At 40.1% G+C, this 25,856-nt stretch overlaps 1 protein-coding gene across 1 annotated transcript in view; it reads left to right on the top strand.

Annotated features, from left to right (window-relative positions):
• DNAJB6 (DnaJ heat shock protein family (Hsp40) member B6) overlaps window positions 1–25,856 on the top strand; it is a 73,082-nt gene that overhangs the window by 2,308 nt on the left and 44,918 nt on the right. The window contains exons 2-5 of the mRNA XM_060280911.1: window positions 9,727–9,819; window positions 12,074–12,183; window positions 15,245–15,301; window positions 17,572–17,682. Of these exons, the coding sequence (XP_060136894.1) occupies window positions 9,755–9,819; window positions 12,074–12,183; window positions 15,245–15,301; window positions 17,572–17,682 (343 nt within the window). The 5' untranslated portion in view covers window positions 9,727–9,754. The remainder of the gene's footprint in view (window positions 1–9,726; window positions 9,820–12,073; window positions 12,184–15,244; window positions 15,302–17,571; window positions 17,683–25,856) is intronic.

Genomic DNA, 25,856 nt, shown 5'->3' with positions numbered 1-25,856 from the left:
CTGTACCATGGTTGAATTTCCATTGGCAGATTATGATGGCTGTACTTTAGTAATTGTTTTAGGATTAATTAAAAGCCAAATGTGTGAGGGACAGGGGATATCGCGAAGTCCCTCCCCTCCTGAGTTCCAGCCCATCCCCGAGCGCAGGGGAAAGCAGGGAGAGCTCCTTCTCAAGTGGGGAAGCAGGAAGTGGGATCCGAGGCTCAGACAGGGTAGCGGAGCCAGCGCCCCAGGTGAGACAGGAAGGGGGAAGCAAGGGGGGCAGACCTGTCCCCCCAACTCCGGAATTGCGCAGAAAACGTAGGGGGAAGAGGATGGGTCTCCCCAAGTTGTTATGTTGGAGGAAAACGCGCCAAACGCCATTCGGAGGTTCTGACTCTAGCGGATAAGATGTGTCTCTGTAAATAGCACTGCCTTCAGCACTGTAAATACGTAGCACCAATAAAAAGATAAAATGCAGAGCTGTGTAGAGTCGTTACTCTGAAGTAGCCCACTCCGGCCACTGTGTCAAAATGCTACATTAGTTTGCATTTTTTTTCTGTACAGTATTTCTATTTTTTTCTTCACTAAGACAAAGCTTGCTCTAGCTGAAGGCTTTTACTCACCCTTTAGTCTATATTTCTGAATAATTTGGTCCTCGGAGTGAACTTAAGAAGCTGTTTTGTGCAAAATCAGGCCATTGGTCCATAACCATCTATTTCAATATCACTGTTCTCACAGTGGTTGTCCTATGCCTTTTCAAATATTGCTTCTTTGGTCCTTTTTAAATGGAAATTACTGAACCATTTATTTGCAAAGCATATGGTTAAGCAGACATCACTATACCTGCTAGCCAAACCAGACTGAACTAGAAGAGAGGAAAAAAAATTCTTCCAGTAGCACCTAAGAGACCAACTAAGTTTGTTATTGGTATGAGCTTTCATGTGCATGTACACTTCTTCAGATACCACATGCACACGAAAGCTCATACCAATAACAAACTTAGTTGGTCTCTAAGGTGCTACCGTACTGGAAGGAATTTTTAAATTTTGTTTCGACTACGGCAGACCAACACGGCCACCTGCCTGTAACAAGAAGAGAGAAGTTGGTCTTGTAATAGGATCATTTGAAGCCTTAAGGAAGTATTTAGGACAAGAATCATTCAGGAGATAATTAGAAGCTCAAAGGTCAAGATTAGAAAAAGGTTGGATGGAGCATCAGCAGGACATACCGGTAGGAGTATTAAGGTTTTCAAAAATTCCCAATAGAGTGCCAATCTCACCTTTATCAAAGGATTTAAGCATCAGCCTTATAAGATGCAGCATGTGGAAAGGCTGTTCAGGGAGAGCTTCCCTTGTGATGAGGAAAAATGCACAGGAGGCAGCGATGAGACCAAAAGCAAGTATCCTGTTGCCCAGCAACTATTGTCTCAACACACAATCTGTAGAAACACTGTTTGCCAAAGGACTATTTATATTTATATTTCAGTTTACCCAGTAAAGTTATATACCGTATAAGACGACTGGGCATATAAGACGACCCTCAACAGTTCCAGAGTTTGGGATATACTCGCCGTATAAGAAATACGACCCGGCGTATAAGACGACCCCCAATTTTTGAGAAGATTGTCTTGGGTTAAAAACTAGTCTTATACGCAGGAATATACAGTACTCATTCAGACAGAAACAGAGTTGTGGCCATCTTAACTGTACTCATTCCAGTAGCTGAGTTCAAAATACACTAGACTCTCAAAAACATTTATGACTCTGGTAAAGACCTGGATTAACATAGTGTAAGTACTACCGGTACCTTTTAAGTGGAGCTTTAATTGCTTTTCATATTGAGGCCTAGAATTATTTATTTATTTTTGAAACCTGGAAATTGTGGAGCAGGATTATAACTTCTTATATTGTATTACAAGCCCTCTTGTGCAACAGAATCACTTTTACCACCCCTCTTTAGCAGAGTGTTTGCCGTAGGATTTGGATTGTTGGCAGTTTGCTAGTTTTTTAAAAAAATTAAGTTAATTCAAAGTAACTTATAAATTGGAATAGCCAGAAGACCACATGATCAAAAACTCAATAGAGTCATTATTTATTATGAATTTTTAAAACCTATATCCTGCTTCCCCCCTCCCCTCCCCCAAAAGCAGAACTAAATCTTCATAAGAAAAACCTTATGAGTTGAATCCCAGATTAAGGCTTCTTCACCTTTCTGATGTCTACTTCCATTACAATTTCTGCTCCTCCACCCCCCCTGTCACGTACCACTTCATGTTTAACACCCTTTCTTCAAGGATGGCATCTTTATAAATTAAGCAAGACATATTTAAGCAAAACAGCAAAAATACACCTTGCATTTTGCTCTGCCACATACTATATTAGTACCCTTATGAGGAAGATGCAGGACAGTTTTATCTAGTGCTAGAAACTTGCTTGGTACAGAATGTTTTAATCAGGCATGGCTCTTAACATTCAGTCATTAGCGATATGGTCCCCAGTTTATATTTATGTGCTGCTGTGAGGTGCAGAACTTTTATTTTTATTTTGTATTTACTTGTGAAACTTCTAGATGGTTGCAAACCATTTAGGCATCTTGAAGTATGTAGTCACTTATAAGTCATTAAAATATAGCCTGCTTCAGGTTGCTTGCAAAGTCATTGTGATTGGGAATTACCTCTGTTCTGCAGATGCCTTAAAAGGTTAACTGAAGTTTCTGTTTCCAATATGTCAGTCTGTAACATCAGAAGATTGTTTACTGAAGAGTTTAGGTGCAAGATGAATTCAGCTGACACATTTGCATTAATAAGTGACAAAATAATTTGTAAGGTTGCTTCATTTGATGCTCATTAAAAGAGCTTCCATGTTGATGAGTTTGTGGAGATATGGTCTATGGTTGAACAGTGTTGATAAAAATAGGATAGCTTTTTAATGTCTTTTTTGTCGTCTGGAAATTTTTGTTTTATAAACTCTTAAACATAGAAATAAAAAAGTCCAAACTGAAATTTTATTCAGCCTGTCATCATTCTTGCTCTCATTTCTTGTGTGATGATGGTAAGTCATCCAACAAATACAAGTTTCTATTCCAGGCATAAGCAAACTCGGCCCTCCAGATGTTTTGGGACTACAACTCCCATCATCCCTAGCTAACAGGACCAGTGGTCAGGGATGATGGGAGCTGTAGTCCCAAAACATCTGGAAGGCTGAGTTTGCCTATGCCTGTTCTATTCAGTACAAAATGCTGGTACAGTGGTACCTCTACTTACGAACGCGATCAGTTTCGGGTTGCCATTCGCACCCCAAAAAGTCCATAAGTAGAGCTACTGCGTGTGCATAAAGCACGCAGATTGCTTCTGCGCGCGCAGTGAACCTGGAAGTATACACTTTCGGGTTTGCTGCATTTTTAACCTGAAAAGCCACAACGTGAAGTGAACGTAACACGAGGTATGACTGTATCTGCCATTTATAATCCACTGTGGGCGATGGATAACACCATATATCTGAATTGCCCTTGTTTGCCTTCAGGAAACAGTTTTGTTTATTTGCCAAGATCTTTCTAACCCATCCTGTATTGGTTGATCTCAGGACAAGATAGATCAGGTAAAACAATCCCTAAATACTGATATCCCACCCAAGATTCACAGCTGGAAGTCAAAGAAGCAAACTGCAGCAGACCAGTGGTGATTCTCAAAACATTAAAACATGATAATCGTACTCTGCACAAAATGTTAAATGCTAAACACCAGCAGCCAGCATAAGCAGTCTGTATACCAATCCGCCCTCAACACAGCCAGTTTCTAACTTCTGCTGAAATATAGCTAGTGTTAGCGTCAGTCAGGTGCTCCACAGCAAGGGAGGGCCACAGAGGAAAAAGGCTGCCTTTTGTATTTCTACCTAATAGGCCTGTGCAATACAGTATATCAATATGCTGTTTAAAATGGATATTTAGAGAAAATTGTGATAACTGTTTAAAAAGGACATGGCAATTTATTGTGAAACAAGCACGGTATTGGAAAAGCTTGGGGGAAGCCTATGCTTTGTCTTGTGCAGCCCTTGCTAACTCCTGCCCAAGCTCCCCCCTGCCTCCTGCAGGCAGCAAATCACAAGAGCTGCCTGTGACTGAAATGATTGAGGAACCAAATGGAGCATTAACACTGCCTCCAGTTTCCCCTGCCTATGGCTGTGCAAATCTCAAGAGCTGGCTGGCAAAAAAAATCAAAAAGAAAGACATGCTCTGGGTATGCTACTCTTCCGCCCCCTAAAAAAAACTGTGGTGGGGGGCAGTGTGGTGTGTGTAGTTGTCTGTGTGGCTCTCTTCCCCCACCCCAGGTGTTTGGTTTTGGGATGGAAGCAGTGAATTATATTTGAATTTCAAAAAGTGTGACACTGAATTGGCTTTTTTCTTGTTTAGTAATGTAGTTAATTTTTTAGGGAGCATTCTCTCACCTTACCTTTGATATCTCTGCACACAAACATAAACAAAAAATTTTCAGTTTTTAAGTTAGACCCATAAGTACCGGTAGTAGAAGTTGCCAGGTCATTACCATGTTCACCTCTACATAGCTCCTGCCTTATTTCAGATATTGTGATAAATTGAAATATTGTGATGTGTGATATATCGTGATGTTAAAAATCAGATATCGTCCAGCCCTACTACCTAATACACAGTTCCCTGAGGCAGGACGCAGAGAAGTTCCTTACACCACATCTTACTTCTGGATTTAATGACTAATTTTTTTTTTAATGGTTGGAATTAATACACTTTTATTAGGGGTACAAAAATAGGTGCTTGCCACTAACCCCTCCTGTGTCTTCCTCCTGCATGTTTCTTTTGAGAATGTTTGAAATGGGGGGGGGGGAACCCCTGTTGTTCCATTTTTATCCAAATGAACTTAGAAAGTTCTTCCGGGTCTCCTGCAATTGCTAGGTATTGAGGGAGATGCACAGTCTTCTATCACATGCACAGTAGTGAAGAAGGGAAGAAAGAGCAGCATAATGTGCCTTGCTATTTTTAATTTTATTGAAACATTTGTAAAAATGGGAGAAGACTGCTTTCTTCTCAGACCTTCTTCTCACTGTTAAATGTTGTTTCGCTGGAAAGGCCACTATTCTCAGTTGGGCCTTTCTGCATAGCCAGTTCTTTGCTCCATATGTAGCCTCAGTTTTGGATGATGAATTTAATCATGTGTTTTTATTGAGGTTCCTGAACTTTCTTTTCAAGACCCCTTGAATTATTGGAAGCACATAGCAGATGAAATAATCTACCTGGATTTCCAATAAGGCATGTAGCTAGTGCAGTATTGTCTAGCTATTGTTGGCCATAAACTTCAACATGCCTACTTGCCATCTACTCATCTATCAGCAATCATTCTATTTGCTTGCTGTAGAGAGAGAGATAGGAGGAAAGTAGGGTCCACTCCATTTGCTTTCCTGAGAGACTGGTTCTATTTGGCTCCTATTTCTGAATTGTTTATATTCAATCTGTTTATAAAAACATTGTAACTTTTAAGAACTGACACATGAGTTTGCTGTTTTGCTTCTTCCCTCCATGCTGTTTTCCTTTTGTTCCAGTTTTTTTTTTAGATTAGAAGGCTGCAGGCAGGGACTGTCTACTTAATCTTACTACAGTGGAACCTTGGTTTATGAACACCTCGGTTTACGAATTTTCGGTTTACGAACGCCGCAGACGCCGCATCTGGAACGGATTAATTCACTTTCCATGGGAAAGTTTGCTTCAGTTTATGAACAGTTCAGTTTATAAACAGACTTCCGGAACCAATTACACCCATGCTTTGGGTTAAGTACGCTTCAGGTTGAGTACTCCGCTGACCTGTCTGGAACGGATTAATCCACTTTCCATTACTTTCAATGGGAAAGTTCTCTTCAGTTTATGAACGCCTCAGTTTAAGTACTCCGTGGACCGTCTGGAACAGATTAATCCACTTTCCATTACTTTCAATGGGAAAGTTCGCTTCAGTTTATGAACGCTTCAGTTTATGGACAGACTTCCGGAACCAATTGTGTTCATAAACCGAGGTACCACTGTATTTAAACCAATCTCAGAGTCTTTTTCAGCTGACTAGCATGGTAACAATGTCTTAAACAAATTCCTCCCCTTTCCCCCTCAAGTCCATTGGCAAGTAGAGGGTTTAGAACAGTGTTTCCCAAACCTGGGTCTCTAGTTGTTTTTGGACTACAGTTCCCATCATCCCTGGCCACTGGTCCTGCTAGCTAGGGATGATAGGAGTTGTAGTCAAAAAACAGCTGCAAACTGGGATGCATTGCTTTAGAAGAAAGACAGTTTTACACTGCTAATACTAAAACTATACTCTTTTTAAAAAAAGCATAAGAACTGTATTCTGCAGCTCTATTCATTTTATAGTTGTATTCATTTACTTGTGTATTGGAAACGCGTATGTGCGTCCTTTGCTCTTGATTTGTTTTGTTTTCATGGGCATATAGCCGAAATAAATTACTATTACTATTACTATTCTGCAGCTCTGCTGATGGAATGCGGCGTTGTCAAGTTTCAGCTCCTCCTCTGCCTCTTTTGTGTACCTTTTGGGAGCCCTTTGGAATAGTATAGTAGAGGGGAAAATCAGAAAAAAGAAGAAGAATTGTATCCCAAGCATTGCCAGCAGAGTTCTGCTGATGCAGTAGCAGTTCTGCTTCCTTTCCTCCCCCTCCCCCCTCCCCTGGGGCATACCTCCAATCTTCTCTGGAGGGTTCCCTAACCCTTTGGAGCTGAGTTTGAAGGTGTACAGAAGACTGCATAGGAGAGGATAAGAAAATCCCATACTGCCAGACAAGTTTCTTATGCTAGTGGAATGATGTGGATACTGCGCGTATATAAATGTGATGTGTGTTTCATGATGGGTGTCTTGGTAAAATTCCCTTGAACGTACCATCAGTTCTCCCCTGCCCCCCAATATGTTATAGCTGTCAAATTCTCCCTTTTTTAAAGGGAAATTCCCTTATGCTTAATAGGCTTCCTCGTGAGAAAAGGGAAAACTTGACAGCTATGCAATATGTATTGCTTTGTACTTTCATGAAATGGTTGTGTAGGATTGGAGACATGTCAGTGTAAAGCTGGTGCATGATATTTAAGTTCTATCATGCAGCTGTCTTTACTATTGCATTCTTTGCATAAATCATATGGCCACTGCTGCTTCATACCAGTGTCCTCCTTTCTGTTCCATTTTCCTTTGTTTAATTGGCCTCTCTGATTCTCTTGATTTATAATTACATCCCACTAGGTGGGCAACCTGAGACTAAAGTGTTAAGACTGAATGAATGGAGTTGTTGTCCGGCACCCTTTATCTTCACTCTTTCCAAATAGTGGTGGTGGATGGCTTTTCAAAATGCTGACAGATTTAAATTCTAATGAAGCAATTAGCATGAATTTTCTTGATGGCACTGAATTGGCATGTTTACTCCTTCATAGAATTCTTGTTTTGCTTATCCACAAGCAGCCTCAAACAAATTTTGTGAAGTGGCATGAACTATTGATAGAATTGTTGGTTTTTAAAAAGTATGAAATGTCAGAGGTACCACATTTTGGAATTCTTGAAATGCAAAGGTACCAATTTGATAGCTTCCTCTTGCCGAAAATCTATATTGTTAACTTATAATTCATGAAAATTGTGACCAGCTGTTTGCCCTGCTGTGTCCCTTCTAGTCCCTGAAGAAGTTGACCTATATTTTTCTGCGTTTTGCTTCTGTTATAAGAATTTTGAGGTCATATATATAATTGTTCATAAAACATGTACATGAATGTACAGAAACATGTCTGAAGCAGCACAGGAAGATAGGCCTGACTGACACCATTTTGACTCTCTCTCTGACCAGGTGTTCCTCTGCAAGGAAGAAGGGGGGTGGGGGGAACCTTCTCATTGTCTCAGGAATTAAAGTAATAATCCCTGGCATCCTGATACCTGAGTGCCAGACAAAAGGGTATGATTAACTTGGCTGGGAAACAGGGAAATGTAAATATCTCTCTTTTTTGTTGATTAGGTTTTGGGGGCAGGGGGCAGGGTCCAGGATGCTCAGATTACTGCCACCAGACCTCCCCTTTCATGATGTACCTATGATGAATCTAGGGAGGGCGGTCTTGGGCTATACCCCTTCTGTGATGTACGGGTGATGCTTCTGGGGGGTGGGCTGAAACCAATTTCAAATTTCTTTTTAAGGGCAGGACACCTTTGTTTGGGGTTCCTTCCTTGTTCTCCTGCGTGAGGGGAAGGACCCTGTTGCAACAGCGAAAATAAAGGCTTTGCTTCTCAAACTTCTCTGGTTGTCCTCTGTTATATTCTCCAACCGATGGAGAACCCAATAAGGGAATAAGGGCAGATTTTTGCCTATATCACTTCCTTGATGGTTTTTTCTGAAGATGCATTCTCCAATATTGCCTGCATTGATACTAGTTTATGTAACAAATGCACATACTGGCTGGTACCAACTTTTATTAGCATTGTACTGTAACTGTGCTTAATCTTAAAATATAATAAGAGTGACCTTTGGATTTTATTTCATGGATATCAGTAAAGCATGTAAGGTTTACACATTGCTTAAATGTGTTTACACATATATTCATTTTTTTCCATTTTGTATTCACATGTCAAGTTTGCAAGTGCAAACATCTACTTTTATTTTTTATTTTTTTACTACAACTCTGATTAGCTTGTTCGGTAGCGATATGCTTTGCATGCAGTGTGTGGTGGGACACTGAAACCTGCTTTCAGTTTTCCTTTTGCATTATAGTTGGGCTTGTAAGATTATGACTTGCCAAAGCAAAACACATTAACCGTTAGTCATATGAAGTCTATGCTCTTAATCTAATGAGGGTTAGAAATTACCGGTTAGCATTAAGTATTTGTAGAGCCATAGTCAAAGGAAATTCAGCTTCTATTTACTGCATAATGGTGAGGATATAATTTTCAGCACATTTAGCTGACGCATACTGAAAGGATATCCCTTATCTTTTCAAGGCTTATCAGGCTGATAAATGCTGAAATGGATTTTCTTCTGCTTGCTGTTCATTCCTTTCCCCCCTGCATTGCCATTCTGTTCTTACTTGTAATTAGTAATCTTATTTACATTTCTTATGGTTAGCTTTTCCTGTATATTCTGTATTGGTTTAAAATGGAAATACGGTACCTTCCAAAAACCACTTGATACTTGATATTCAGAAACTTACTGGCTGCTTTCTAATCCAGGCTTCAATCTGAGTTTGGTATTGAAACAGGCTTGGTTGCCCTGGTGGATGACTTATGCCAGGAACCAGTGAGTGCAGTTCTTTTGGTCCTTTTGGACTTATCTGCAGCATTTGATACCATTAACTATGGTATGTTTCAGCTGTGTATTTTGAATTTTAGAAAGTGCTGTGGGTGCCAGTCAGAAAATGGCTGCTTTGGGAGGCATGGCTTTGGCCCAGCCCACTTCAGTGCCTCCCCTGCAACATTACTTTCCATTGAGGGCATTAGGCACTTGGGTTATAAAGTTTCTCCACGTGCCATTAGGAAATGGTGCAATTGAAACTTTTCTAATGGATATGGATGAAAGGGGCCCTTGTGTTTTTCTCCTAGAGCTCTCTGTGACAGAAGTGAGAAGGGTTCATTGAAATAGGGTTTGGAAGAAATTGGTAGATACAGGAGAAATGAATGCATATATGTCCAGTTCAGCTATTTCTATCATGCAATCAAAATTTGCAGTGTTAATATTTGTTAAAACCCTTGTTTTCTCCCCCAAGGACTCTTGTTATCAAAGCAATATAAAACATGGTGGATTATTATGAAGTTCTAGGAGTGCACAGACATGCCTCGCAAGAAGACATTAAAAAAGCGTAAGTACCAATCTTTAAAACTCTAGGTAAGCTGCAAATAAGTTTTGAATTTCTTTGAATGTATTGTCTCCTCCACATTTTGGGTGGCTAACATGGTCTCATACATCAAGTTACTGTGTTCATTGCTTGTGATCACTGGAATTATTTACTGTATCAGATGATGTTCTGTACCAGACAACTGTCTTGAGAATCGATAAGTCATGAGAAGAATTCTTGAATATGCTTTTCCAGCAATTTTTGGGGTATATCCAGGTTTGTTTTTCTCTCCGACTCCATGAGTTCAGAAGATTTTGCTTTTAACTAACACAATTCTCATTTTGTCTAGACTGGGAATTTGTGGGTAACATTGACTATGGTTACTTTAAAGAAGCCAACTTCATAAAGGATGATTTGAAGCTGACTTACTTTGATACCAACAATAGTTAATCACAATTCCTAGGTGAGAAACTTTAGCTTTGTCTTCCCTCAAAGGGAAGGAACAGGTGTATGTGAACTAGGGAAGAGGCTAGGCTCCTTCATATAGCATTAAATCATGATTTTGCTTTCAATCCAATACAGCCTTTCAATACAGCCTTCCAGTTCAATACAGTTGTACTTCGGCTCCCGGACGCCTTGGGAGTCGGAACATTCCGGCTCCTGAATGATCGAAAACTGGAAATGAGTGTTACGGTTTTCGAACGTTTTTTTTAAAAGCCGAATGTATGGTGTGGCTTCCATTATTGTTTCTGGCGCGGCTCCGCAGTTGGGAACCGATCAGAAGCTGTGCCTTGGTTTTCAAACTTCGGAAGTCAAATGGACTTTCCGTTCGACTTCCGAGGTACGTCTGTACAGCCTTTATACTATGTAGGACAGTGTTCCTATTTGTTTGCTCTTATGACTGCCCTAGGTATGCTGTTGCAGTGTTTCCGAGTTAAAACAGCTCTGCATTTCCTAGAAGCAATCTGCCTATTTTAGCTGTCCAATCTGTCCAAATTTTCAAAAACATATATTGAGATACTTTCATCAGTTTGGTTAACTATTAGGGGTAAAACTATAAATAGTGTTTACTTCCTTGTTCCTTCAGCTGAACATTTTCTGAGAGCTTGTTCAAATGAGAAATTAGGGAACGAGGCAATAAAAATTTGCTGCAAGCAGGTTTCATACTTTAGTATGTACAACAAGAATCAAAGTTCATCTTGCAAAATTTAGACCTTAATCTGGGAACATTCACTTGTTTCATTTGTTTCAGGTTGAGATTCTCCATTGTTTGTAATAACTTCTTTAATGTTAATTGGCAATTTAAGGAAATTGTATGAGTTGCTACATGTGCTCTCCTATGTGAAGACAAAGGCTCAGTTCAGGTGATTCCACAAACCATGGCTTTGGAGGATCTTGAGAATGCTGCTGGCATCTTCTCTTTTCTCTATTTAGTATTACGAGCCATTTGCTAAGATAACTGAATTGACAAACTATTGATAGTATTTGCCAGAATCATGTGCTATAGTTTGGAGGGCAGGAGCCTATCATTGTTTGTCAATTTGAATATCATAGGAATCTATGGTTAGTGATAATTGAGAAATGGAGAGGGTTATTAAAAGGTTATTAAAAGTATCTTAAATCTTACAGGCCTTAAAGCTTATCAACTTACACTGTATTATATTATGTTACTATATCACTGCCTTCAAATAATTCATATTGGGAAGTTACATATCATTTTATTAAAAGTTCCTGTAATCAGTAAGCATCTTTGAGTCCAGTTCAGTCAAGTACTTTATTACGGTTATAGACCAGCATATCGAGTCCAGTGCTGCAGTGGGAGAGGGAAATTCCCTCTCTCTGTGTGTGCTACATTGGATTCCACTCACTGCATTTAAAATATGTGTTTGCTGACTACTTTAACACATTAAAGGTTTGCCTGGTGCCTTCTTTATACACCTTTAGGCACCAGGCAAAAAGGTTCCTCTTTAACCAGGTCTTTGATTGATTGGCATCCCATGCCCTTTTAAAATGTGTTGGGGGAGTTATTGGGTTGTTTTTGTTTTTATCTTGATTATGCATTTTGTGCTTTTATATTCTGATTTTATCCTGTGAACCGCCTTGAGACCTGCGAGTACTGTATACATACTACTGCTACTACTACTATAACTTAGCCAGTTGAATTAATCAATTTCCTCTCATTTTGTATGTGATGTCCCTCTTGAATAAAATCTCTCATTTTGTATGTGTTGTCCATTTTGAATAAAATTAGCTTACACAACTTCCCCTTTTGTTTCAGGTACCGCAAACTGGCATTAAAGTGGCACCCTGACAAGAATCCAGATAACAAAGAAGAAGCTGAAAGGCAATTTAAGCAAGTAGCTGAGGCTTATGAAGTTCTGTCCGATAGTGAGTATTAGATAAATTTAAAATGTGTTTTTTACCTTCTAAATCTGACTGCAAATTTGGCTCAAGCCAGTTCCTTTGCAGTTTGGGAAGTTAAACTTATTTTTAGAATTGATTACCATCAAAATAACTCTGTGCTGGAATTTTACAGCTTACCTTCCCAGTTGGGATGAGACCATACTACTTGCCAAAGCAAAAGCTGCTGCTAATCTGAGCTAGCAGTGAAACATGTTACACAACTTTTATTTCTTGCCAAAGAACTGGCTGTGGCTCTCTGTGCTGTTTGTTGCAGAGGAGTTTTTTCTTCTTCAAGGAATGCTCTCAACTACTTTTTTTTTAAAGGAGGGACAAACAAGGGTTTGTGTTGTGTGTGCTCTTGTCTGTTAGTATATTGCAGGCATCCCCAAACTGTGGCCCTCCAGATGTTTTGGCCTACAACTCCCATGATCCCTAGCTAACAGGACCAGTGGTTGGGGAAGATGGGAATTGTAGTCCAAAACATCTGGAGGGCCGAAGTTTGGGGATGCCTGGTATATTGAGTGGGATTATATTATTAACTACTAGTATCATTAAGCCCATTAAATTAACAGGTGCTAGAACATACTGTATGTGGTTTCTAAGCCAGTCTATTCCCCAGCGTGGGCTTGAGTCACTTGCAACATGCTGTTCACTACTTCAACGCGATAGTATTTTTAACGGAGCAGTGCTGAAGCCCATCGAAAAGAGAATGGGGAGGGAAACTGCCCACCCACCAACAGCTCAGCCCAACCTCCCACTGGGCTTATCCACACAACCTCGGCTCTTCTGAAGCCGGGACCGGGAGAGGAGAGCGCCTAACCTGCACAACTGGCTCACCCGTGTAGAGGGGCAGGCACTCTGTGCAAACCCGACTCCTACACTGGCATAAGTCACGCTGGGAAACCGGCTCAGCTCCCGGTACAGAGCACCGAGAGAACCCGACCCCGCTGGAGGCTAGAAAGAGAGAAAGAAGCGGCGTTCTTCCAGGGCAAATAGAGGCGCTTCACCAGCGCCCTCCTCCTTCCCCGTTCCCCCGTCCCTCCCCTGCTCCGCAGCCCCACCCGCTCCGCTCTGGCGCTCGTCTCGGTACAGCAGGGCGGTTCCCTTTACAGGACGGCCACAGCGCACGGGCAGCACCGACAGTGATTGGCCGGGCGGGGAGAGGGGGCGGGGACAGAGCCGGGCCTCTGCTCGCGGTTCCCCCTGGAAAGCCCTGCTGGGAAGGCGCAGCCGAAGGGGTGGAGGCCTCTCTTGCCCCCGATCCTGCCGCTCCTTTCTTTTACAGGCAGGCGACTAAACTTAAAGATACATGCGAAGGGGAGGCTTGTGTTCATCACAGCTGAGGGATCGACGGCGCTGTGTCTGATCCCTGTGAGACGCGCAGGACCCCCCCTGGGTGCGCGAGCGAGATATCATCTATAATAATATCCAAGTGTCTCTGCGTTCCAAGTCCCAACGGCTGTCCGTGGGGCACAACCGCAGTAGCGCAAACCCAGGGACACAGGGACTGGACGCAGAGACACTTGTACTTTATTATATAGGATAGAACAAAACTTATATTGGACATAAGTTGGTCACACTATTTAACAAAAGCAAACACCAAGGCTTAGAATTCATTCTTGTCAGGGAGTTGTTGCGGCTATTCCGAGTAAAGACGCTCCAGTCCGTTGTGTCTTTAAAGGTTTTATTGTGCATACTATTTACAGTGCAGAGATAGCAGAAAACATGACCTCCTAGTCACTCTCAGAACCCGGCAATGGCGCCCGTCTGCTTCGGGGCCAGCATAATGACCTGGGCACCCCGAAATACCTCCCCCTTGCCCTGCGTTTGGGCGTGCGCCTCAATTCGGGCGTCGGAAGGAGCAGTGCCCCTTCTTCCCCTTGCTAGCTGGGGCAGTGCCTGGGCTCTGACGCCTCCCTGAGCCGTCCCTCCTCCACTTGTTGGTTAGAGTGGTGCAGGGGCTCTGATGCCTCACTGAGCCCTTCCCTCCTCCATTCCGCTTCCCCCTGACCCACTGCTAGTGCTGTCGCTGGGCGAAGTGCCGTTCAGGATGATGGGGGGGAGGCTCCCTGTAGGGAGTCCCCCTGACAATTCTGTATCATGGATAAAACTGCTTTGTTCTCTGCAAAGTCTGTTTTATATTTAGGGAAATGTCTGGACCCAATAACTGGATCCTCTCATAGTGTAGCATACTAGCTTTTCACTTGCAGCATTAATAAGCCATCAAGTTTATTAGAAATAATAAGATTATGGCACTCTCTCCCCACAGAGGAGTACTGCAAGTTTTTTAATGGGTTTTTTTAAGTCTGCTTATTTTGAATTGCCTTGTTTAATTGACCTTTTTTAATGCTTCAAGTTTCAAGTAATAAAACTGTTTTGAAACCATTTTTATATTACTAGTTTTTTGAATTTTATGCTTTTTATTTTTAAATAATTGACATGTCTGGGGTTTTTTCAAGCTTTTCTATTATGATGAATTTTCTTACATGGTTATGTTTTAAAAGCACAGCCTATAATAATAATATTACTGCTGCTGTTGATTCCAGTAGTGTTTGGTTTGAGAGATTCTTCAAAGTTATATCAAATAGGTTTTTTTATTTGAAAATTTCCTGATATTTCTGGATTGTATTTTTCTGCAACACATGTATTTAAGTCATATGCTTAATTTATATATTTTGAAGGTATTTAGTTGCAATTTGCAGGAAAGAATAATACATTTTGCTTCATGGCTGAATAATAGATACAGGGGGGGGAAATAGCAGCTTGAACTTGAACACCATTAAAATTCGCACTAAGTAATGAATATGCCTCTGCTTTTTATTTTATTTGGATGATTACACTTAAATATTGCTGCGTCAAAATCATGTAACTAGTTTTATATGCATAGCTTACATATTGAGGCCCATTTTATTACACATTTTGATCCTTTCGTTATAATGATTTAAAATAGAATGTATTCTTAATATATAACCTTAATATATTTTTCATGTTTCATTACTTTCATATCAATGTAATCTATTTCTTATCTATTCTCTGTTCTTTATAGCTAAAAAACGTGATATATATGACAAATATGGAAAGGAAGGCTTAAATGGAGGAGGAGGTACGTAGGGGTTCAATGCTTTCTCCTATTTTAATGTTATGAATAACTTTTTAGCTAAAGATGTTTCTGGCATGTTAATACAAACAGGTTAATTTGGAGATCCAGTGAATGCCACCAGTGCCTACCATACTGAATTCTGGCAAATGTACTAACATTCATTGGATTTCCCCAGTCAACATTCAGATTTGTTCAGTAGCAACACAGTGGAACAGGGAGTGTAAACCACAGAATCAGGGTTGTAACTGGACTGAATCACTTACTGTATTGTTGTACAAAGTTTAATGGAATGTTGCTATGGAAAAATTGATGGGAAATAAAGTAAGTTGCATGAGATCAAATATGTGAATATAAAGCAACTTATATATGATGAAATCTAAACCAACAGAGCAATTTGATTTAATTTGCATTAACTCCTAAGCAGCATGAGGCTCTTAATCTCAAGTCGTGAGTATAAGCATTGCAGGGGATTGGACTGGGTGACCCCCATGCTCCTTTCCAACTCTACAATTCTGTAATTCTGTAGTTAAGAAAGTGATCAATATGAGTAGGTAATATACTCTTCTCATAACTCCCTGCAGCCCATCTGGATGTGAAATAGTTCTAAGTTCCACAGCATATTTACCTGAGCTCCTTTGATAAGAAGGGCCAGATGATAGATAGATAATAGATAGATAGATAGATAGATAGATAGATAGATAGATAGATAGATAGATAATTAGATCAATAAAATTCTCAGTCACCAATCCAAGGCAGAAGGCCTTTGTGGTTTTCAGCTGAGTGAAGAACTAAGAACTAACTAAAAAAAACCACCCTGAATATACATTTTTAATTGATCAGGAGCTGAACCATGGGCAGGGCTTTCCCATTTATTTTATTACTCGATGTGGTCAGACCTACTTAAAACGCAAGCTATGAATTTACCATAATCTGGGAAAGGTGAAGAGAGTAACTGGGAGCCCTGCTTCATCAGTGGTTTTCCACACAAGGCACTCTGGCACATTCAAATATTGGCGTGCCAAAATACTTGTCACCCTTTTCTTTGGCTTCATAGCTGTTTGCTGTGATTTTTATCATGAGGCAGTCCAGTAAATTTAACTTAAAGCAGCAAATGTTTGCACAAAGGGCCAAGCAGCTTACACAAAAATGACACATGACATTCTGTCACCTATCTTAATGTGTCATGGCCTCTGTACATTGTGGGGATTGCTGGGTATGCAGGTCTAGTAAAGCCCAGATGAACAGTATGAGCTCGTGGTGTTGTAATTACTGTATTGGAGTATGACAGTGGAGATCGAGCTTCAAATCACTACTCAACTAGAAGTTCACTGAGTGACCTTAGCTTGCTACCCCTTAGTTTAGTTAAGGGTGAGCTTGATGATGATAAGGGAAGAACTACATATGCCTCCATGGAGGAAGTAGGTTAAAATGTAAGAAATGATATGCTAATGAATTTGACATTGCTAATTCACACAATGACTCAGACGTTGCGGAAAACCTTTGTCATAACTTTTTCAAAAGAATATTCTAGTCCTCTTAACACAATTTTAAATACCTTAGAAATGAACTCAGTTTGTAGTCTAAAATGTATGTTGAGGATTTGGGGAGCTTTAAAGGATGGAAAGAATTCTAGGCAAGTCAACTATTGTCCTAAGATTTCCTGATCCGGGAATCTTCGGTTGCAGCTCTTATGATTTTAGTAAAATTGTCAATATGCCTCAGAAGAAAAATAATAACTTTGACAGGTTTGTCATACTGAACCATTACTGAGAACAGCCGCCGAGACCACATAACACCGTTCTTGAAAGACCTACATTGGCTCCCAGTACATTTCCGAGCACAATTCAAAGTGTTGGTGCTGACCTTTAGAGCCCTAAACGGCCTCGGTCCAGTATACCTGAAGGAGTGTCTCCACCCCCATCGTTCTGCCCGGACACTGAGGTCCACTGCCGAGGGCCTTTTGACAGTTCCCTCGCTGCGAGAAGCCAAGTTACAGGGAACCAGGCAGAGGGCCTTCTCGGTAGTGGCACCCACCCTGTGGAACGCCCTCCCACCAGATGTCAAAGAGAAAAACAACTACCAGACTTTTAGAGGACATCTGAAGGCAGTCCTGTTTTAATGTTTAATAAATTATTGTATTTTAATATTTCTGCTGGAAGCCGCCCAGAGTGGCTGGGGAAACCCAGCCAGATGGGTGGGGTATAAATAAATTATTATTATATATGAAAATAAGATGCAGAATTGGTGTGATGTTGAGTGTTCTCTTGTTGCAGGTGGAACTCATTTTGACAGTCCCTTTGAATATGGTTTTACATTCCGGAATCCGGAAGATGTCTTCAGGGAATTCTTTGGTGGAAGAGACCCATTCTCATTTGATTTTTTTGGTGAGTATACAACTTTGACATTTTTGGAAATGCGGATATGAAAAATGTTAAAACACATATGTTGGTAATAAATATGCTGCATTTTTTCATGTATGGATCCCAATAAGGGTGTGGTGATAAAATCTGTACCTTTTATACTTACTGTTGGTGTTGACAAAAGGATAGCTTCAGTATACAGTACACAAAGTCTGACTTTGTATCTTTAGTTGGATATTTCAGGGCTACTGTGAATTTGTTAAATAGGCAACAGTCTGCACCAGTTGTTGGAAAACCATAGGAGGGGAGAGTGTCACTGTGTGAAGAGCCGCCTTGTGGGTTTCCTATAGGCATCTGGTTGGCTACTGTGAGGGCACCGGCCTAATCCAGCAGGGTTTTATTACGTTACGTTCTTGTTGGTAGCACTGCAGCTACAGAAGTGATTTGCTTTCAAGCTTTCCCGTTTGAAATTGACTTACTTATTCATATACATTCTGAGGTCTTACGAAGCTAGTTACCTCTGCTGTAAACCAGCTTGAAATGACCTCGCACCCTTTTATTTCTTTTGTCTTGAGGTGACATGGGTAGAAGTAAATAGGATTCTGTATAGCTATATTTATATATTGCACTCTAAATATTGTGGGGGGTGGGCTTGCTGTAAACACTGCTTGGTGATGGTGGATTCTTTGAAAAGTGCAAGTCAGGTTAATGCAATCTAGCTGGCACCCCTGCTTGGGTAGAGTGTGCTTTGATGGTATGGCAAAGTGTATGGATAATTGCCTAGCAAGGTGCTTCTGAACAAGCTGGCCACTTTTTCTATGAGTCGGCACCTTAATGACCAGCTAGAATACGCATGCCATAGAAGTGTCTGAATCTCACTAGAGATTCAGTTCCTTTTTCCTTCTTATACTTACAAATGTATTTTATTTAACAGAATTTGTATATCACTTAATTGTAAATAAAATCTTTAAGCAGTTTACAAAAAATATGCAATATACCATAAAATAGTTAATCTTGGTAAAAGCTAAAACAAGATAATTTTTTTAAAAAAATCAAAATATAAACAAAACCAACAGTTAAAAATATACATTACAGGTTAAAATACATGTCAACTTTACATGTCCAGGTAGGCTTGCCTAAACAAAAACCCTTTTAGCAGGCGCTGGAAAGAATGCAGCGAAGGTGCCTGCCTAATGGCAGTGGGCAGGGAGTTTGAGTGTAGCTGCTGCAGTAAAAGATTGATTCCTTACAAGTGGAAAAGTGCCAGTTCTGCAGATTGAAGTGATCAAGTGAGCGCACATGGGGTAAGGCAATCCTTCTAGTAAACTGGTACCAAGCTGTTAGGATCAAATACTAATAGTAACACCTTGAATTTGGCCTGGTAACAAATAGGCAACATTCTGCATAAACTGCAGATTCTGGACCAAATGCAATAGAACCATCACATAGAACTCATTGCCTTAATCTAATCTTGGTCACCCATGCTTGAATTACTGTGGTCAGGAATGGCCACAGCTGGTAGAAGGCACTTGTAGCCCAGAAAGCTTCCTGGGTCTCCAGTGACAAACCTGGCTCAAGAGGCACCCCCAAACAGCATACCTACTCCTTCAGAGGCAGTGCAACCCATCTAAGGCAAGCAGTTGGCTGATTTCTCTGATATAGGAACCGCTCACCCACCGTTCCTGACTAGCTGGGATTCAAACTCAGCTTATTATTCCTCATCCATCCCACTACTCCATCAAGGCACTGGTCCAGGACCTGCACAGCTTCTCATTATTCAGATATAGCACAGAAATAGAGCAGAGTTATCAGCATACTGGTGGCACCTTGTCCCAAACTTCCTAATGACTGCACCCAAGTGCTTTCATAAAGCATTGGGGATAAAATGGGAATGACAGAGTTAAAATTGCATTCCTTGCAAGCAGGGCATATTTAAGGTGTCTTTAGCGTTATTCCAAAAAAATAGGGTGGGAAATTTCTGAATCTTTACTAACAAGTGACAGAAATCAACTTGAACAAAGCTATTAAACTGATACCTTCATTGAGATCCACCAGTGTGACAATTGATCACTGAACTGTAGTATATAATTTATCATTCATTGGTCAGCTCATTCGGTAGAGCATGAGACTCTTGATATATGGAAAAAAAGTTTCAGTTGACAAAGCTTAGTATTACATAATTGTTTAAAGTTATGAGGCTTCACATGGAAAAGTTCATTTAATTCATAAATTAAGGTATTGCAACTCAAAATATTGAATAACAAATTAATTTAATGAATTTACTTAACTGCAATTGGTACTTTTTGTAGATACCTACTCAATGATTATCAGTTGGCTGCCAGAGGATTCTAATGAAGGATCAGAAGAAAGGTCTATAGAGGAGCTGGAGGATGAGTGTAGTTATGAGTCAATAGAAGTGGCAGAGGAGCTGGAGGAAGTGCTAGAGGAAGAGCTTTATGAAGAATATTGTGAAGATTTATTTGAGGTCTTTGAAGAATATGATGAAGGATCTATTGAGTTGGAAGAGCTACTAGTGGAGGAGGAGGACTCTGAAGGAGTAGCAGAAGAGTCATTTGAGGAGGAAGTGAGTTTAGTGTCAGAAGAGTGGACAGAAGAGCCTAGCAGTATAACCTTGGAGGAGCTGGAAGAAGAAATAAGTATAGGATCAGAGTTGGAGGAATTCTACTGAAAGGAAACATTAAAATTAATAAATTATTTATCTAAATTGCCTCTTTACTTCTCTGAGGGTGCTTAGTTGTGGAGTACAAAGTAATTTAGCAATAGAATAGTTCGGTTTGAATACAACACTACTTCAAGCACTTACTAGTTTTGGGAATGTTCAGAATACTTAACAGATCCTGCCTGAATGCTTGCTTTTATGTAGATGGCTTTGTACATTATATAGGCTTATCTAGCCCTTTGCCCCTCCCAATTTTATTTTTGAAATTGAGTTTTCCTGGCTTTTTTTGTAACCGTGGGTGTGTTTAGCTAGGGTTTTTAAAAAGTTGCTTCGTAGAGTGCTATGCCTATGTTTGAGGAGATGTTGCCCGCATTTTTTGTCTGTGCTGTATTTGTTAGTAGTTCTAGGCATCACCAGTTTTTCTCCTGTGAAATGAGTATTTTGTGGTGCAGAGTTTCTTAGATTTCTAAAAGTGCCTCTAGGGACCCCTTCAAAGCAGTGTAGAATAATATCTGTTAGCCTGAATAATGAATTGGCCTTCTGTGTTGAAGTACTGTAAAATTACTTATTTTTCCGTTGAGATGTTAATAGAGCAGCACAAATAGATCAACATTAATGAATGAAATTACTTTGTGGTGGTCTCATTCAAACGGTCTGAGGGCTTTTATATAAATACCGGTATGTGTTCAAATCAAAGAAGTTGTAATCAAATTGTATCCCCTTCAAAATGGTTGCTGAAATTGCTCCTGCTTGGTTATACAAGTATTTCATAATTGTACTGAAGGAGTGTTAACAGATGAGCATATTTTCAGCTACTGTACCTTTGTTTAATTGCAAAGCTTGTTTCCTTTGGGGACAAAATAGCTCTAACCATATTGAAGAGTATCTTTCTACACAGTTGGGTTTTTGGGGGGGAGTTGTCTATACACTTGACGCCTAATTAATCTATTTTGTTGCCTTTTCAGCAGATCACCAATATGTTTCTGTTGCGAATAAAGTACCACATTTTTTGTGGTCAACACATATTTTTTTTTTCAAACATCAATATTGTAGCTTTTCTGTTTTGTGTGATATGGAAGTTTCTTGATACTGTTGTAACAAGTGCCTGAATTCACATGTGCGCAGCCCTTGTTATGGATGTGTGTTAACCCATAACCTTATACCCACAAGAAGCTCTCACACACAGGAATAAAGAAAGTTTGGCTTATTATATGACATAGGAGTGGCAGAGTAAGTAAATGCTGCTTCAGACAGCAAAGTTACAAATTAAGGAGGTAGCCAATGTCTCCTAGTAGGACAGGCTTTGAGATGAGGAATTTCTGTCTTTCCCTCAGAGTTCCTGCCCATTTCTCACCTTGCCCATCCTAGCCAGAAGAGGACTGAAAACTGGCCATCTTGTTTGTTTAACCAACTTTGATAGTGAACCATTTGTCTGACTCTGGCCTTCTGTCTGCTATCTGCCTTCAAATCACCTTACCATTGTGTAGATGGCTCCCATTGAGGAGTTCCTGTGCTTGCCAATTAAATTTGCATGTGTTAATCTTTAGGTCAGATGTGGGTGAACTCAAGATATGTCTGAATGCCTTTCAGGAGGCTTGGTATCAGGCTTGCTCCAGGGTCACCAAATTTTATTCTGGAGGGTTTACCATCATATTTAAGTTGTGCCAACCTTGTACATATGTCATGATCTACAGAGAGCAACCTTATCACAAGTTCAGATTCACACACTCCTGTTCACACTGTATGAGGCCCATATCAATGCAAAGCATTATTTGTGCATTTGCTTTCTCACATGCACCTTAATCGCTGTCCATTTAGCCCTACTGCATTAAACAAGTTGGCTCAAAATGAACATGTGGTAGGTGAGGTTAAAAAGGACAAATATTGCTATCAGCTAAGCCAGTGCTTCATGTTAACTGTCAATTAAGTGCATCCCATTCAGTGGAAACTGTCTTATTCCTCTACTACCGTGTTTCTCATATTATAAGACATGTCTTATATTTATTTTTTCCTCAAAAAAACACACTATGGCTTATTTTCAAGGGATGTCTTATTTTTTTCCTCCTCCTCCTCCTCCTGCCATGGCCAGCATTGCTGCTACGCCTATCACTATGTCTTATTTTCGGGGTATGGCTTGTATTCCTTGAATGCTTAAAAATCCTGCTATGGCTTATTTTATGGGTATGTCTTAAAATATGAGAAACAGGGTAACTGGCACTGGAAGGACAGTAAGAGATTTGCAAATGGATAACTCTCTTAAGATAAGGTATTGCCTGCTTCAGTATATAGTTGCATGGTATCTGCAAGTGGGGGGATCTGCAGACAAGGGAAGAGATAAAAGATCCCTAAATAACTTCCTAAGCACCTTGTTAGTGTTTACAAAAAGTTTTCACATTAAGATTATGGATTATCACTGTAGAGTGGGATACTTCACTCAACACATGTCAAAATCAGAATTATTTTGGGTTTTGATTTTAGGACATGCTGACCTGCGTAACTTGAGCATCTCACAGAAAGCAAGCACAAAACAAAGGTTAAAATTAACTATGTGCAAGTTAATGTTTAAACTCTGTTCTACTCTACAATTTAGTTTTTCTACAAATCATGTGTATGATATTTGGAGCACTATCACACCAGGTGCTAGGCATGTAGACAAATGAGGTCAAATAACTTGAATGGAAAAGAATACCTGGTGAATTAAGTGCATTGATGCAAAGGCATACAGTGATAGAACTGAAAGGGATGAAGTACACTTTCCCCAAGAGCTCAGTGTTGCTGAATGGTAAGAGAAGGTAATTTGGTATTCCTATGGAATTGAAGGCTTGAGTCACCCCCAACTACAATAATTTTAATATGGAGAGAATAGGGGTAACTTCAGGCCTCCTTCCACTTTACATTCATAATCCTATAGGGTTGAGTGTGACAATGTGTTTTAAGAAAATGACCAGGTAACTTAAAAGCAAAAAAGCAAAAGAAAACTTGGTTATATATAGATGCATAATAGTGGGCAGTAATATAATATTGTTCATGTTTACACAAGTGACCTTCATAGTTTGCTAGTGAGTCAAATCACTTTGGGAGGAATAATTTAGACTGTTGCATTAGTGGTTTACCTGATAGTGCATTCAGCTGAGAAGGGATATGTTCTCAAGTTTTAATACATGAACAATCTTTCCAAGCTTTTTGTCTCATTTGTAGTGCTTGGCAAACATCCTACCAAAGCACTAATGCTTGTTTTAATGTATGAGATAGATAGATGTATGTTACTCTTTATGATGATAGCACATAGACATGCGCTATGCCTTTCAGCTGTATGCACAAACATCATATATCTGCATACCCCAAATATAATTGCAGTCAAAGGGTCAGAGGGCTACTCCAACTCATTTTTTGTTGACCCTTATTTTCATATGTATACAACTTTACAAGAAAATATTTAACTTGATTTATCCAGAATAAATAGAGAAAAATGTGTGCTATGTGGAATTACATCTCTATTGCAGTTAGTTGGTCTAGATTAGGCATAGGCAAACTCCGGCCCTCCATATGTTTGGTCTAGATTAGGCATAGGCAAACTCTGGCCCTCCATATGTTTGGGACTACAATTCCCATCATCCTTAGCTAACAGGACCAGTGGTCAGGGGTGATGGGAATTGTAGTCCCAAACATCTGGAGGGCCGGAGTTTGCCTATGCCTGGTCTAAATGATCAGTTTTATCCTATTGCCAATTTTCAAAAAAACCAAACCCAACCCCACAAGTTTTCTGATGTTGGCTAAACAGCTGTCTATTCTATAATACAGTGGACCCTCTAGTTTTGTTTCACTCTGGATACGTAGCTTTTGGGTTACGAACGTGGCAAACCCGGAAGTGCGTGTGCACAGAAGCGGCACATCTGCCTATGGACTTTTTCGGGTTTGGGGATGGACCTCCAGAATGGATTTAATTCATATCCGGAGGGTCCACTGTTTTGAAGTTCTGAACCTAATGGGGTATAAGTCCTATTCAGAGTAGAGCCACTGGAATTAATAAGCTTAAGTTGGTCATGTCCATTAACCTCAGTACATTTATGCTAAGTAGGACTATACCACCCAATATGGATTATTTGAGAGTTAAATGGATTCAGGATTCTGGGCAAAATCTTAAACAGTTGCAACTGAAGGGCACTGTTAATTCTTTTGCCCATGCAGCTCTTGACTTAGCCTCAGGCTTATCCAGCAGAAGATAAATGTTTTGCAGTTTTCACCTCCCCCTTTTTTCAATTTGGACATTTATGAAGATAAGAATTAGCAGTATGGGAGCATGAAGGTGACATGCTTGTTTGATTTACAGATGCACTGTTAAGCCCTATTGGGAAGATGTTGGTCAGATTAATTAGTGTGATTAATGACCAAGTGAATTGTGTAGCAGCAACAGACATCATTGTTTTACCAACAGTACAACAGTGGTTGAAAACCTAGAACCATTATACAAGTCTATGATGCAACCGCATTTGGAAAACACTACAGTTCTGGTTGCCGCACCTCAAAAAGGACACTGTAAAGTTGGAAAAGTGCCACCAAAATGATTGAGGGGATGAGGCAACTCCCCTGTGAAGAATGATTGCAGGGTTTGGGACGTTTTAGTTTAGAGAAAAGGTGAATAAGAAGTGACGCAATAGAAGTTTATAAAATTATGCCTGGCATGGAGAAAGTGAGTAGGGGAATTTTTTTCTCCCTCACCACACTAGAAATCATGGACATCCAAGGAATCTGAAGTTCAAAGACTGAGTACAAGTGATAGAAAATACTTCTTCACACAGCAGATAGTTATATGGATTTTACTCCCATAGGAGGCAGTAATATCAGGAGTAATTAAAAACAAATTTGACAACTAGTTCTAGATATGTTCCATATTTTTAATGGCTGGTTTTCACTCATGAACAAGGTGTTGTTTCTCCTCTTTTTAACTGATGTCTGATTTTGGAAGTAGGGGAATGAGTGACCTATCAGAGAGTGTTTTTTTGCTTTGTTGCCGTTGTCAAATTAGGTTGAAGGGAAAGAGCTACCAAAGAAAACTCCCTTGAACAAAAATTTAGTATACACCCAAGACAGAGCAGATGGTATTGAACGTATATCACCCCAAGAGCATAATGGTCCCAAGTTTTTATTCATCTTGGTCCCCTTACTTCTGAAGGAGATGGAGGAAATTTTCCCCGTGCTGTGAAATGATGCCACTTAAGCCCAAATACTTGGATGCCTATGAGATTATGTATCTGAATATGTGCATATAAATTAAATCCTAGTAAGTATGTTTCAAGTTGCAAATTTCAGGAATGCCTCTAAGGCCTCTTTTGTATGCTGTCAGCAAAGCTGGGTTTTCTGTCATGTTTTCACAGCTGCAGCCACGTTAGGCTCCCTGACTAGTGACTGTTCATAATAAGAATACCTTTATTCTCAATGTACAACCTGTGTACATTGAAATTAACTGAGCCTTCCTCCCCCACAAACACTCATCTCATTGCACTCTGTGTGCTTGTTG

Source organism: Zootoca vivipara, chromosome 12, assembly GCF_963506605.1.
Source record: "Zootoca vivipara chromosome 12, rZooViv1.1, whole genome shotgun sequence".
Taxonomy (NCBI): Eukaryota; Metazoa; Chordata; class Lepidosauria; order Squamata; family Lacertidae; genus Zootoca; species Zootoca vivipara.
Note: the sequence above shows the minus strand (reverse complement) of the source record. Positions and strands in the feature narration are given on the sequence as shown.